This window comes from Seriola dumerili, unplaced genomic scaffold (assembly GCF_002260705.1).
Source record: "Seriola dumerili isolate Sdu_G_001 unplaced genomic scaffold, Sdu_1.0 BDQW01000478.1, whole genome shotgun sequence".
Classification (NCBI taxonomy): Eukaryota; Metazoa; Chordata; class Actinopteri; order Carangiformes; family Carangidae; genus Seriola; species Seriola dumerili.
In genome coordinates this window covers 3,683,998-3,696,066 of record NW_019174733.1, presented here as the reverse complement: position 1 = coordinate 3,696,066, position 12,069 = coordinate 3,683,998, and the positions used below count along the sequence as shown (strand labels likewise).

Below are 12,069 nucleotides of genomic sequence, written 5' to 3'. Positions count from 1 at the left end.
CTTGACAGGTGGCAGTGTTGAACAACAAAGACAGGCTGCTCAGGCAAAAGGAGACCTGCATGTAATGAGTGAGGTAACAGACTAGTGGGACTCTTTCATACAGGAAGTCACTGAAGTGCTTTTCTTGACACTAAGAATCACTGTTTATGGACTGCTGCTTATTAGAAGAAAGGATGAGCAAAACAACTTAAGTTTTATTGTTGTTTTCTCATTTGTCTTCATGAGTGTTGTGTTGTTGCTCGTCACAGGAGTGTGATACATATTCATACCTTTCCAAACGATCAGACTCCTTGTTTGTCATGGTGACTTCTTAGTGGCTTTGTTATGAGGTGGGCTGACTGAGACTGAGCTTTAACAGCGACAATAAAATAAGTTATCATGGCATCCTTAAATGATTCATGTTCATCAAATGAAAACTTTTATCCTCATGAGTCCTTATCTAACAGGCCTAGTTTTAAAAAGGTTTCTCTAAAGCTCAGCAAAGTGAGAATGAAATCAAAACGTGTCGTAAACAGTCATAAAGGCAGTTTTATTTGGCTCTGATTTCATCAACCAAACCTCTCAGTTTAAATGTTATCCTGAAACATTTGTCTCTGGCCTACAAGTTATAGGTTAAAATGTTCAAAATCACCACCTAGTGTAAGTGGGGAACGGCCTCAGAGCAGTTCTTATATTACTGTGCTTGTAAAAAAACAACATAAAAAGAAGAGAAATGATTACTGACGTACAATATTTACACTTTACAATGGCTTTTAAACATGTTACAGTTATGCAAATAAACACAGTACATTTAGGATTTACAAATGGCATAAACATTTAACGACTAATTTAACACAGCACTAACAGATATTTCCCAACAGAGGGCAGTTGCCCTGACTGTTGAACATGTGTGAACATCTCCAGAAACAAAGAAAAAAGCATTACTTGCACACTTCTGTACACGAATGCAACAAAGGTATGCAGGGCTTCACTGACTTCAATCATTCAGCAGTGGTGAGAGGACGAGCACTGCGAGCGGATACACTGCAAATACAAAATGCATTATCCAAAGTGAACACTGACACAGGGAAAAGAACTGCACTGTGAAGATTTTAACAGCTGAATCCTTCCTCTTATACCAGCAAGTCAACGACAAATAACATCAAGGAAAGTGCCAAACTCAAAGTGCAACGGCATGCTCTGAATCGAATGAACGATGCATGAATAATCAGAGTTCAAGAATAATTCAGCCATATAAAATCAAAATGTAATGGGATAAAGGCAAAGAAGAAAAAAAAAAAAAGACAGGACAGATATGGTAAAAAAATCATGTTGATACGGTGGAGGAGGAGCTTGGGAAGCTCACAGCGCTGAAGTCATCTGACTTGGCTCGCACACTCAAGGACAAAGTGAGCGTAAATGTTAAACATACAAACACCGTAGTTAATGTTGAATTATTTGGTGTTGGTGTAATTCTCTGGAACACAATCAGCCTGTCGAATCTGTTGAGGCTCTGCAGCGTCTGCCAGTATCAGGAGAACACGCTGAGCGTCCAACACATGCCGTGAGCAGTGTGTCAGAGCCTGTGTGAAATGTGTGAAAAGAGCTTTTCCTGTTTGTACTTCACTGTGAGAGTGAACTTATAAGGAAATGAGGGAGACTGACTGTGAGACTTCAAAATGAGCTGATCCCTCAATAAAAATGTAGAGGCTTTAATATGAGTTCGACTAGTTTTTAGATGATGCACCTAGAAAAACTGCTGGAACTGCTGCATTTTTCCATTACATTTAAGGAAACAAAGGATTTGATTAATATCTTTTTTTTTTAGCACCATGGCGGCATGGATATAAAAGATGTATTTGGTATTGAATACATCATAACAATATGAAAAACTGAATAAATAACACTGCTCTATGGGCCACAAGCTACACTGACAACTTGCTGAGTTGTGCTCCATTTCCCTTTATCCTCACTTAAGTCCAAAAACAAACCTTTTTGCACTTCTATTATTCAAGCAACTTGACTGATTATAAAAAACATCATATATTTCAGCATTTCATTTGAGAAAAAAGTATAAAAATCACCAAAGAATGCAAAAGAAATATCCTAAATGACACCATGTTTCTTTCTTTTCCTAAACTTTTCCATGGGGAAAATCACTCTTCATCAGAGTGCTCTGTGCACAAACTGGTGATATTGAAGTTAAATAATTAAATAGATAAATAGTTCATTGGTACCTGAGCGAGGACAACAAAGCACCTTTTAGAGGCGTTAACACCGAGGTGTGATGTTAGCCCCCTTTTCACTAGACACTCTGTGACGCTTCCAACTGTCCGCAGGGTCTTACAGAAGTCTCAGTAATTAGTGCAAATCAAGAAAGTCTCTATCTGTTGATGGGAGATCTACTCGTCCATGACGTCAAGAGCTCAGCAGTCCTTATGAGTCTTTGGTGGTCTGTAGGGCAACACCGGCACAGGTCTGAAATGGAAGCAGAAGTGTAAACACATGACAGTAAAGATAAAATGTTCCCAATCAATGACATAGCACATGCTTAATAGTGTGTCCTGATGTAAAATCTCCCCTTGCAGACACAATCTGATTAAACATGTTGGTCATATTTTTGTTACACTTCCAGCACGGCACAAACCTGAATTGATTTCCGTTGGATTCATGCAAAGGCTTCAGCAGAACAAGGTTAAATATAGAGAGATATTAAATGGAACAGTGTAATAAAACTATGACTTCACCATCACCATCTTATGCACAACCAAAATAACTGTGGTTTCATAAACCAGGAATCACTGTGAATGAGCCAACAAGGTTTTTTGCCTCTTAGTGTGGTTGGGCACAAGAGGCTGAAAAACCCTCGTACTACCACAATAATAATCAGACCAGCAGTCCTGGGTGGATGGATGAAACTATGAACATCCACCAAACACTCTGCACACAGCGTGTGAGTAAATGGGAGTTTAACGAGTCACGAGAGTCTCAAAAAGTGATGAAACTGTTGAGAAAATCTATTAGAGAGTGTCCCTCATGCTCACGATGGTCATTAATGAATAATTAATCGTTGGAAAAATAAGAACAGAGGACACTTCTTTTCTTCCTCAATATCATTACTTTCCGGCAGCATCCTCTGATGCCAAACATCATGCAACATTTTGCTTGGTTCTGTAAGTCTGAATAAAGCTGCAACAATGAACGACAACAAGCCGCCACTTTAACAGGCAGATGAAACCAGCAATGTTGCATATTTCCCGTCTGAGACATGTGATTCCCGTCACGTTGCACTGACCTGCTGGGTAGAGGGATGGTGGGTGGAGGCCTGGGCACAGTGGGGATAGGTATGGGGAGGGGTCCAGCGCCGGGGATGTGGACCCCCGCTGCTGTGGCACTGTGACCCAGCCGAGAGCTCCTCCCTAGTGGGTCTGCAGGAAGGGGTTTCTGGGGTGGACTGGGCTTCTCAAAGTCCTGAAGAAAAAGAAAAGTCACATTCAGTGCATCAGATCAATACAATTTGCTGGGTGACATTTATTTAAAAAAAAAAACACCACAAAGAACATTAATCTTATCTTTAGACACATGTATGGAAACCCGAATAAGATAGCACGTCACCTTCTATCTCCCTTTAAATATGAATTAGCTGTATCGAAGCTATGTGTAGACAGAAGCCGACACGTTTCACTAGAGGGCACTGTGTTATCAGCATCTTCTCTGAATTCCTACCACTAACATGAGAGGGATCTCAAACCGCCTCCTCCGCGTCACCACCATGTCTGTGGCAGTGCTGTGCGAGTGCAGAAGGTTATCTGAATGAGGTGCCATCATGTGTTACTAATCTACAGCGAGGAGGCGAGGCAGTGATAAACATCTGCTACCAGGAATCTGGCTACCGTCACGCACGCACACACAAAACCTCCCCCACACCCCCCCCCCACAAACACACACACCCACACACCACACCACACCACACCACACAGAGTAATACATGGACAAACTGAAAGTAATATGCATACACAGAAAAAAAAAAAAAAGTTTTCCACATCATGCATGGATAAGACTTATAGAGCTGGAAGGTTTAAAACATTCATGAATGTAGTCAAGATGCGACCAAGTTTGTCACATCAACATACAGAGTTATAAACCTGTGAGTGTTCATTGCTGCGTGACTCCGAGGACTCGATCACAGCCACGTTTGCACGAAGGTCATTTTTTAACAGAAATGCCTGAGGAACCAAATAACCTGTAGAAAGATTGGCTGCTATCGGGATTGTGCTTTTCACGTCTTCACTATATTGCCAAAAGTATGTAGACATATCCCTGAACGCACACGTTTATGGTCTGGAGCTGTCTTTCATGATGTGGGCCGATTGGTTTCAATTAAAGAAAATCTTCATGTCACAGCTACAATGATATAGTTTAGATAATAGTGTACTTCCAACTGTGTGGCAACAGTTTCAGCCTGACAACATCCCCTGTGCACAACACAAGGCCTATAAGGAAATGGTTGTCACTGTTGGATGTTGGAGAACTTGACTTGCCAGCACAGGGCCCAGACCAAAACCTGCACTTGGACCTCCACCTACTTTATGTCCACATACTTTTGGTCATGTAGTTAGTTAATGTGCTGTTGCATTATCTATTAATCTGCTGTTTATTTTTGTATTTCTTGTTTTGTCAGACACACAACCATGTGAACATGCACTTTAAATGTTCAATTGATCATCAAATTAGTTGCCTGTTACAAATTAAGCAATAACTTTGTACATAACATATTTCAACCATATCTGAAGTACCACAAGTCACACCATAGTATATTATATGCCGACTGGTAATCAGTAAGTTCTTCAAAAAACAATAGCAACAATTCATTCATGTCATAACATTTTTTTCTTTATACAGAAAAAGTTGTTTTTACAAACACAACATTTGCCCAAAGCTTTTCAGACGCAGTTAAAAACACAAGATACCCCACAGAGGTTGAAATGTTATGATGCTTTCATCAGACGGAGCTCCGTTAAAGGCACAGCAGGTTTGTTTCAGTTAGAATCTGCTTCACAGTCCCATGTGGATACTGCTTTTACTTGTTGAGAATTTGGGGGTGATAAAACGTACACAGTAAGATCCCATTAGAGGGATCTGTGTGAATATTAATTGAAACTAACAGAGACTTCCACACACAGTGCACCACACACTGTGATCTTCAAGTATACATTCACTCCTGACAAACCAGTCCTGTGGACCGTTCAGTTTCAGTGAAGAGCAACTCCTTCTCCAGAAAAACACACAAAATCAAGCTGTTTTTTTTTTTTTTTCTCCAAAGAGAGGAGAGGAGAAAACAAAGATGTAAATAGACAGATGCATCCACTCAAATGCAAGAATAATCCAGGACCCATGTGCATTCTAATGCCGCTCTTGGCAGAAAACCTCACACTGTAACTGGAGTCTTGGTGGTGTTCACATGTCTTAATTCAAAATGAAGGATTGCACTGTCCTCTGGCTTGAGAAAGATCTATGAGCCTTGGGCTTACAAGCACCTTTCAAAACCCTCCGGAGGAACTGAAAAATGCGCAGTCGTCTGGCCAAAAAACAAAGCTATTTTTCTGAGTTCCTGAAAAGATGACATTTTGGAAAGGCATGACTTTCACTCCTCAGCGGTACGATGCCGCAGTCTACTTTTGCAGCGCACCTGAACCAGGTTAGAGCTTATTTGCCTCACATTTATTTGACTCTAAAGATATCTGATATGTATTTTTCCTTCACCCGAACAAGATATTAACAGAGCGGGTCTGTTTGTGAAAATTCTCAGCTCCTACACTGGTTTCTTTTCATACACCATCTTATTGTAATAAATGCAGGATAGGCTTTATTCTCCTGGAAACCCCTCCACATTAATGGGGTGCTGTCGGCATGCAGGCAGAAGACAGCCTGTGGAAGAAGTCTTAAAATAAGACATATTGGCACAGACAGCAGGGGAGGTTGTGTCAAGTATTACAATAAGCTTGTAATACACTTTCTCTTTAAGGATTGATGTCCTCTACGTCCTTGCTGGACTGTCATTAAATCTCAACAGAATCCCCTCTTCTGTTTCTGACCTACATGCGGTGTCTCTTCTCGCTCCATCTGTTTCATTACAGCAAAATGAGCTAGTAGATATTAGCAGGTAGCAGGGTTTCATTGTTTTGGCAGGCCAGTGAGCAGCCTATTTATAAAGCAAACAGCGGCCTTTCAGCTAAAGTGCATCTTTAGTTGGCACACGTCCACAACAATCAAGGGTGATATGCTGGACACCACAAAACCATCCAAACCTGGGTATGATGCCAGTTGTTTCTGCTGAGCACATATTCAGATCATTTACTTAAGTAAAAGTACCAACACGGCGATGTACAAATACTCTATTACAAGTTTAAGTCCTGCAGTTAAAATCCTGCTGAAGTAAAAACACTACATAAAGATAGTTAATGCACACTAGTTTTAACTACTTCATATACAGTTAGGTAGCGTGTAGTCCAGCACCTCTCAACCTTGGGGTCCGGCCCTTTCAGTGGGTCACCAGATAAATCTGTTAGTTATGTTACAACAAACTGCAGTACATCTTCTTCTGATCTTTGCTTTCTGTAAAGTATTTAATAATTTTACCTTACTCACCTTCACATCACTTAGTTAAATGATAAATGATGTCTCACAGACATCTGAAATGTGACAAGAGGGCCCAACTACCTGAAACTTACTTTCATGTAGGGGCCGACCAGCCCAACCTTTTGGGAAACACTGGTTTAATCTTTAATAATGTATTGTATTTTATTAGCTCATATTTTTTAATGTAAAATATTTATCTGAAAATTAACTAGTAACTGTAACTGTTAAATTCACATAGTGGAGTGAAAAGTAGCTCACTATACTTGCTTCCAAAATGCAGCGGAGGAAGTAAGTATAAAGTAGCACAAAATGGCTATACTCAAGCAACTCACTTGGTAGACCTGTACTTAGTCACTTTCCACCACTGCTGCTCATCTAAATGATTAAGGCCTGAGGTATTAAAACGACATGCTCCCCTCTGAGTCCTTCATGATCTGGGATTATGTTTTGCTCTTTATCCAACAGAGACAAAGTGTCATATGACAAAGCTGATGTCTTTCTTTTCTTTCTTTTTTTTCTCTTTTCTTTTCTTTTTTAAAGCAGCACGAATCTACCAATTTCCCATGCACCCCCGCTGCAGCTCACAGAGAGCCGACATCCAGCACAACTCTCCTCGCTGTGCTGGTACACGAACGGATCAGGATTTGGATCCACCACCAGAGCAGACAGATGGATTTACTATCACCACTGCATCCAATACTGCTGGCTCAGCAGAAAGCAGCGCCTTACTCAGGAGCTGGGTCACAGGGAGGGAGGGAGACGGATTGAATTTTGCCGTCGATACGAGCAAGTGAGCCGCCCGCAGTGCAGAAGTGTAGCGAGTTGTGGTATCCAGCACTTTGCTACAACCTTTAAAAATGACCATACAGGTGGCTGTGCAAGTTTTAGACCATTAACTACAATTTGCATATATTCTACATTACTGCAGAAAATTTTTTAAAGAGTAGCTGGGTTTTCAGATTTATTTCCTTCCTTACATTCCATCTCACTGGTTTCTGTTAATTTCAGTATGGCTATGAAAATCATAGACATAAAATTAGTTTGACATAGGTAATCCATTAGAGTCAGCACTTCTTCCGCTTTATTTATTGTTAATGTTACATTATTGTCACGTGGTAATGCAGCGTGAGCATGGACTCATTTTAAAGCTCTTCATCTGTGTCCAAGGAAACTGTGACATCTCAGAAATGAGTAGATCCACTTGATTATTTTTCAACACCCATATTTGTTTGTTGTTTATCTCATAAGTCTGGTTTTCCAGCAACAAACCACCTTGACCTTGTAGTCGACAAAATTACAACTCATTTCCAAGATCATAAATGAACATTAAGTCTTACGCTTTAAGCCAAAATGGAGGAGAATTATTTCAAGGACTCAGAAAAATGGAAATTTGAACATCTACAATTCATTAATCACTGGGAAATCATCATCTGCTGAAGAGGATTATGTGATACGACTGAAAGTTCCAGAACAGTGAAACTGTTTTGGCAACAACATAGCCCATGATTGCAATGCTTCTTTAGCAGCTGACTCAAATGTCTGATGTCAGAGTGTCCTTAAATGCACCACAAAGGATTCATTAGGATCCAATGAGAGTGTAAAAGAAAAAAATGCAAACGAAATGTTCACTGTGACCTATTTCAAGAAAGTTTCAAGTCTCAGCAGGTTTGTTTTCATCCTCTATTAAAAATGAAATGAAATTGATATACTGCAGAAAATCAAAGCAGAAACCTACGGTATGGTTTAGAAAATGGTCAGGAGTAATGTACGTTAAAATATTAATGGGCTATGCCAGATATATGGTCCATTAAAGCTGTGGTCTAGAAAAATAAATTCCTATTTTAAACTATTAAAATACAATTTATGACCGAGGTAAAGGTACAAACTATGTAGAATTTCTGAATTATAGAGTCAACACACAGTGGAGATCAAAGTCATATAACTGTTGGGAAAAAAAAACAAAAAAAAAACATTCATCAACATTTTTGCAAACAAACCTGGTCTACTCTGTATGATGACTGCTGGCGAGGCAGACTGAGAAAAGGTGGCACTCGAGGTGGTGAGAGGGACGTGTGGGCAGGCAGGACCCTGTGGTGGGCTGGGAGAGGAGGCAGGGAAGGCTGGCCCACACTCAGAGACACCGGCATGGGCTGGCTGATGTGCAGGGGCTGGTAGAGGGGCAGTCTGCGCAGGCTGTGAGAGTGGAAGTTGTGCGGAGGCAGAAGAGGCTCCGCACTCAGGAGAGAAGGCTGGAAAAGAGGATGAGAGGAAGTTATCCTCAGTGATTCCATCAGTTATCCGTTATGGCAGTCATGTGGGTGTTTTTCATAGCAGACGGTTTGACTTGTCATAACAGGGAAGACATTAATGATGGCTGTGTTCTATTCAAGTGTCCCCGTTAGACAATAAACAGACAGTAAACTGAAGCAGTAAACTGCAGCAGCTAAATGAGTTCAGGCATCTTTAGTCTTATTATTTATCCCAGAGCTTTTTCTGTGACATTTCAAAATGTCTTTGTTTCTCTTCTCTTCCAGTCTCACTCTCCAAGTTAATCGTGTACCCCTAATATTTATTATTCATCAACAGAAAATTAATGGAAAACCACTTTTGTCAATAATCATTTGATTATTTGTCATATTTTTGAAGGCTGTGAAGGTTTTGGGAAATTACGACAGGCATTTTTCACTATTTTCTGACATCTTCTAGACTAAATGGTAAGATAGATTTATAAAATGATAAACACATTAAATGATCATAAAAATAGTAATTAGTTGCAGCCCTAGTCTTGTGTAACGATTACTGAAAAGCTTTAACCTGAGACACTGAGGTGTACTGCAGGCATAGAACGTAAAATTCCACTTCAGTCATAAACCCCTCCTTAGTGTGAAACAGCTGATGTCAGAGTCAGTCATAAAACTGAAAACAACATTATTATTAATATGATGTGCTGCAAATGTAAAAGCCAGAGTCTGACCACATGGCCTGACCAGCTGTTCCCCTCCACTCCAGAACAAACCAATAACACCTAAAATGGCCAGAAAGGATTTGGCTGCTGGACAAGACATGCACACACGCACACGCACACACACACACAATGTAGATGTATTCAGTGAAAGCTGCTGTGATGCTGACTGACATGTGGACACCAGGGAATGGCTGAAGTGGTCCTCCTCATGGACAGTACGCTACTAAAAATAAAAGATAAGATAGACTTCGACACTCAATTATGATGTTAGACATAACTTTTATACACAGCTGCTGCAGATACAGGCCAGTGCAAACAAAAGGTAGATCCACACACACACACTCATGCATATATGCATGTGTCTTCAGTTTGTCATACACATGCAAATGACAGGTAATCTCCCTTTGTGCTTATCATTTCCAGCAAACAAATCAAAACCAATTTTCTTCCTCTGCCTGAATCAATCAACTCTGCTCCCTCCTCATGAAAAAAATCATTTTATCATAAATATTAAAGAGGCTCAAAAAACAACATCCTGAGTCTCATTTAAAAGAGCAATCTCTCAATTAAAGTTTCTCTACCTCCTGTCAACAATAGCGGCGTAATTAATATTTCTTCGATAGAGATATAGTGATGCTGAATCAATCACCCGGCTTACCGTCATCTGGCTTAGTCAACAAGCCTGGGAGCGTGACAAGTCGAGCTAAAGTATTATTATAAAAGAAATCAAATCAAATGGCCTGTGACAGGAAAGAGCGCACACACACACACACACACACACACAGTAAATATACGGGTGTATATGAATGTACATGTACACGTATAAACAGTAAGAGACAGATTGTAGAGAGTGACTCACCTTATAAATACTGGCTCCAGAGGGTTTGGGTGGAGGTTTGCGTTGAGGCGTTGGCCTGTACATGGACTGAGTCCTGATGGGGCTGGTCGGCCTGCTGGCCTGCACAGATCTGAAGGACACAATAAAAGAATTTAAAGGCCCCGAAAAACTATTTCCTCAATCAGCTTATTATGAATGATGTGGTCCGACATGAACACAACATTTTCTGCCAAAAATTTTGGTTGTTTCACATGACGGATGTTGTGCGTTTGTGTCTTTGTTTCTTTCACTGGTTTGACATCATCTCCCTTGGAAAAAGGTGAAGTCACATATTTCTGTGCAGCACTCAGAGTTCAGCTACATTTCAGTTAAAATGTGATGCCACAGGTCACTGCCTGTGATCAAACCATAACAACATATTCCTGATGAAACACATCAGATGAGGTTTTGAGTCTTGTCTTCTAAACTGATCATAATCCAAAAAACAGGCCGTTCTCCCCGTTTGCAAATGTTACTCATAGACACAAGAGCTCTCACTGGTTACACTCGCAGTTCATTCAAATTTAATTAACTGGAAGTTTACCAGTTGAACACAATCTCCATTTTCCCCAGCATTACTGCCACATTACACAGTTCTCTCCAGGAAACTTCCTGGAAATTATTAGGAGATTATCAGAGAAATTATGGACATGTAAAATAAAGTGTTACCAGCTTTTAAAATTTTGGTGCTGTGGTGATGCTGCCATTTACATAAATTGCACTTTTGAGATAAGACACACATTTTGTTTGGCATAGAAATCATAAATTAGTTTACAGGGCAAAACAAATCTGTTTACTACACAAAAAAGCTTTTACTTTACTTGCCTAAAGTTATGTACAGCTACCCTGGTGCACCCAAGCTAGAAACTGATAAAAAGTATTTCTAAGCCGACTTGTACTTGTACTTGTACTTGTGTAAAAACAATACACTGGAGTGAAACTGTAAGGTGTTACTTCACATTAAAAAGTTACAGCTTTAAAATGACGCAACAATTTCAGCAGGAACAAGAACTTTACTTGTAATGTTAAACCAAAAATTGAAATTTCTCAAGGTTTTTTTTCTTTTTGCTAAAGTCTAAGCAGCCTCACAACATGCAAAGCTCAATGGTTCTCTGTTTTGTTTCGTGGAACGATGCGTCACCTGAGTTTCTCCAAGGTGCTTTTCTTATTGGTGAAGAGGAGTCGCAGCAGGGTCTTCCTCTTCACAAAGATGATCACGGTGGCTACCAGAAGGCTGACCAAGGTAACCAGGATTGCCACAGTAATGACCACGCTGTCGGCTGATGCCATATATGACAACACGCACATTAATACACACACACGCACATCTACAGCACAGAACGATGACAGGACATGATGCAAAGACTGTTACAGCTGGGCCACGGTCAGCGGCACAGTTTGAGAGTAACATTTCCCTGCTCATTTCTGTTCCTCACTTTAAGTACTCACTTTGAAATCCATTTTCTCTCACACAATCTGTAGTGTAATGTGTTTCTGGGCGGAAGAGGAGTTGTGATGTTCTAGGTAAGTTATTCTCCAGTCCCAACAACACATCAATCCACTCCTGACTGCACAATAAAGTGATGTACAAGGTGCAAGTGGTGCAGCT

General features: G+C 40.3%; 1 protein-coding gene across 1 annotated transcript in view; it reads right to left on the bottom strand.

The window, feature by feature from the left end:
- Nucleotides 1-508: 508 nt before the first annotated feature.
- Nucleotides 509-12,069, bottom strand: part of LOC111235168 (disintegrin and metalloproteinase domain-containing protein 12-like) — a 75,895-nt gene continuing 64,334 nt past the window's right edge. Inside the window, exons 19-23 of the mRNA XM_022763504.1 lie at nt 11,602-11,740; nt 10,443-10,551; nt 8,616-8,867; nt 3,275-3,450; nt 509-2,457 (exon numbers count right to left, since the gene is read on the bottom strand). Of these exons, the coding sequence (XP_022619225.1) occupies nt 2,406-2,457; nt 3,275-3,450; nt 8,616-8,867; nt 10,443-10,551; nt 11,602-11,740 (728 nt within the window). The 3' untranslated portion in view covers nt 509-2,405. The remainder of the gene's footprint in view (nt 2,458-3,274; nt 3,451-8,615; nt 8,868-10,442; nt 10,552-11,601; nt 11,741-12,069) is intronic.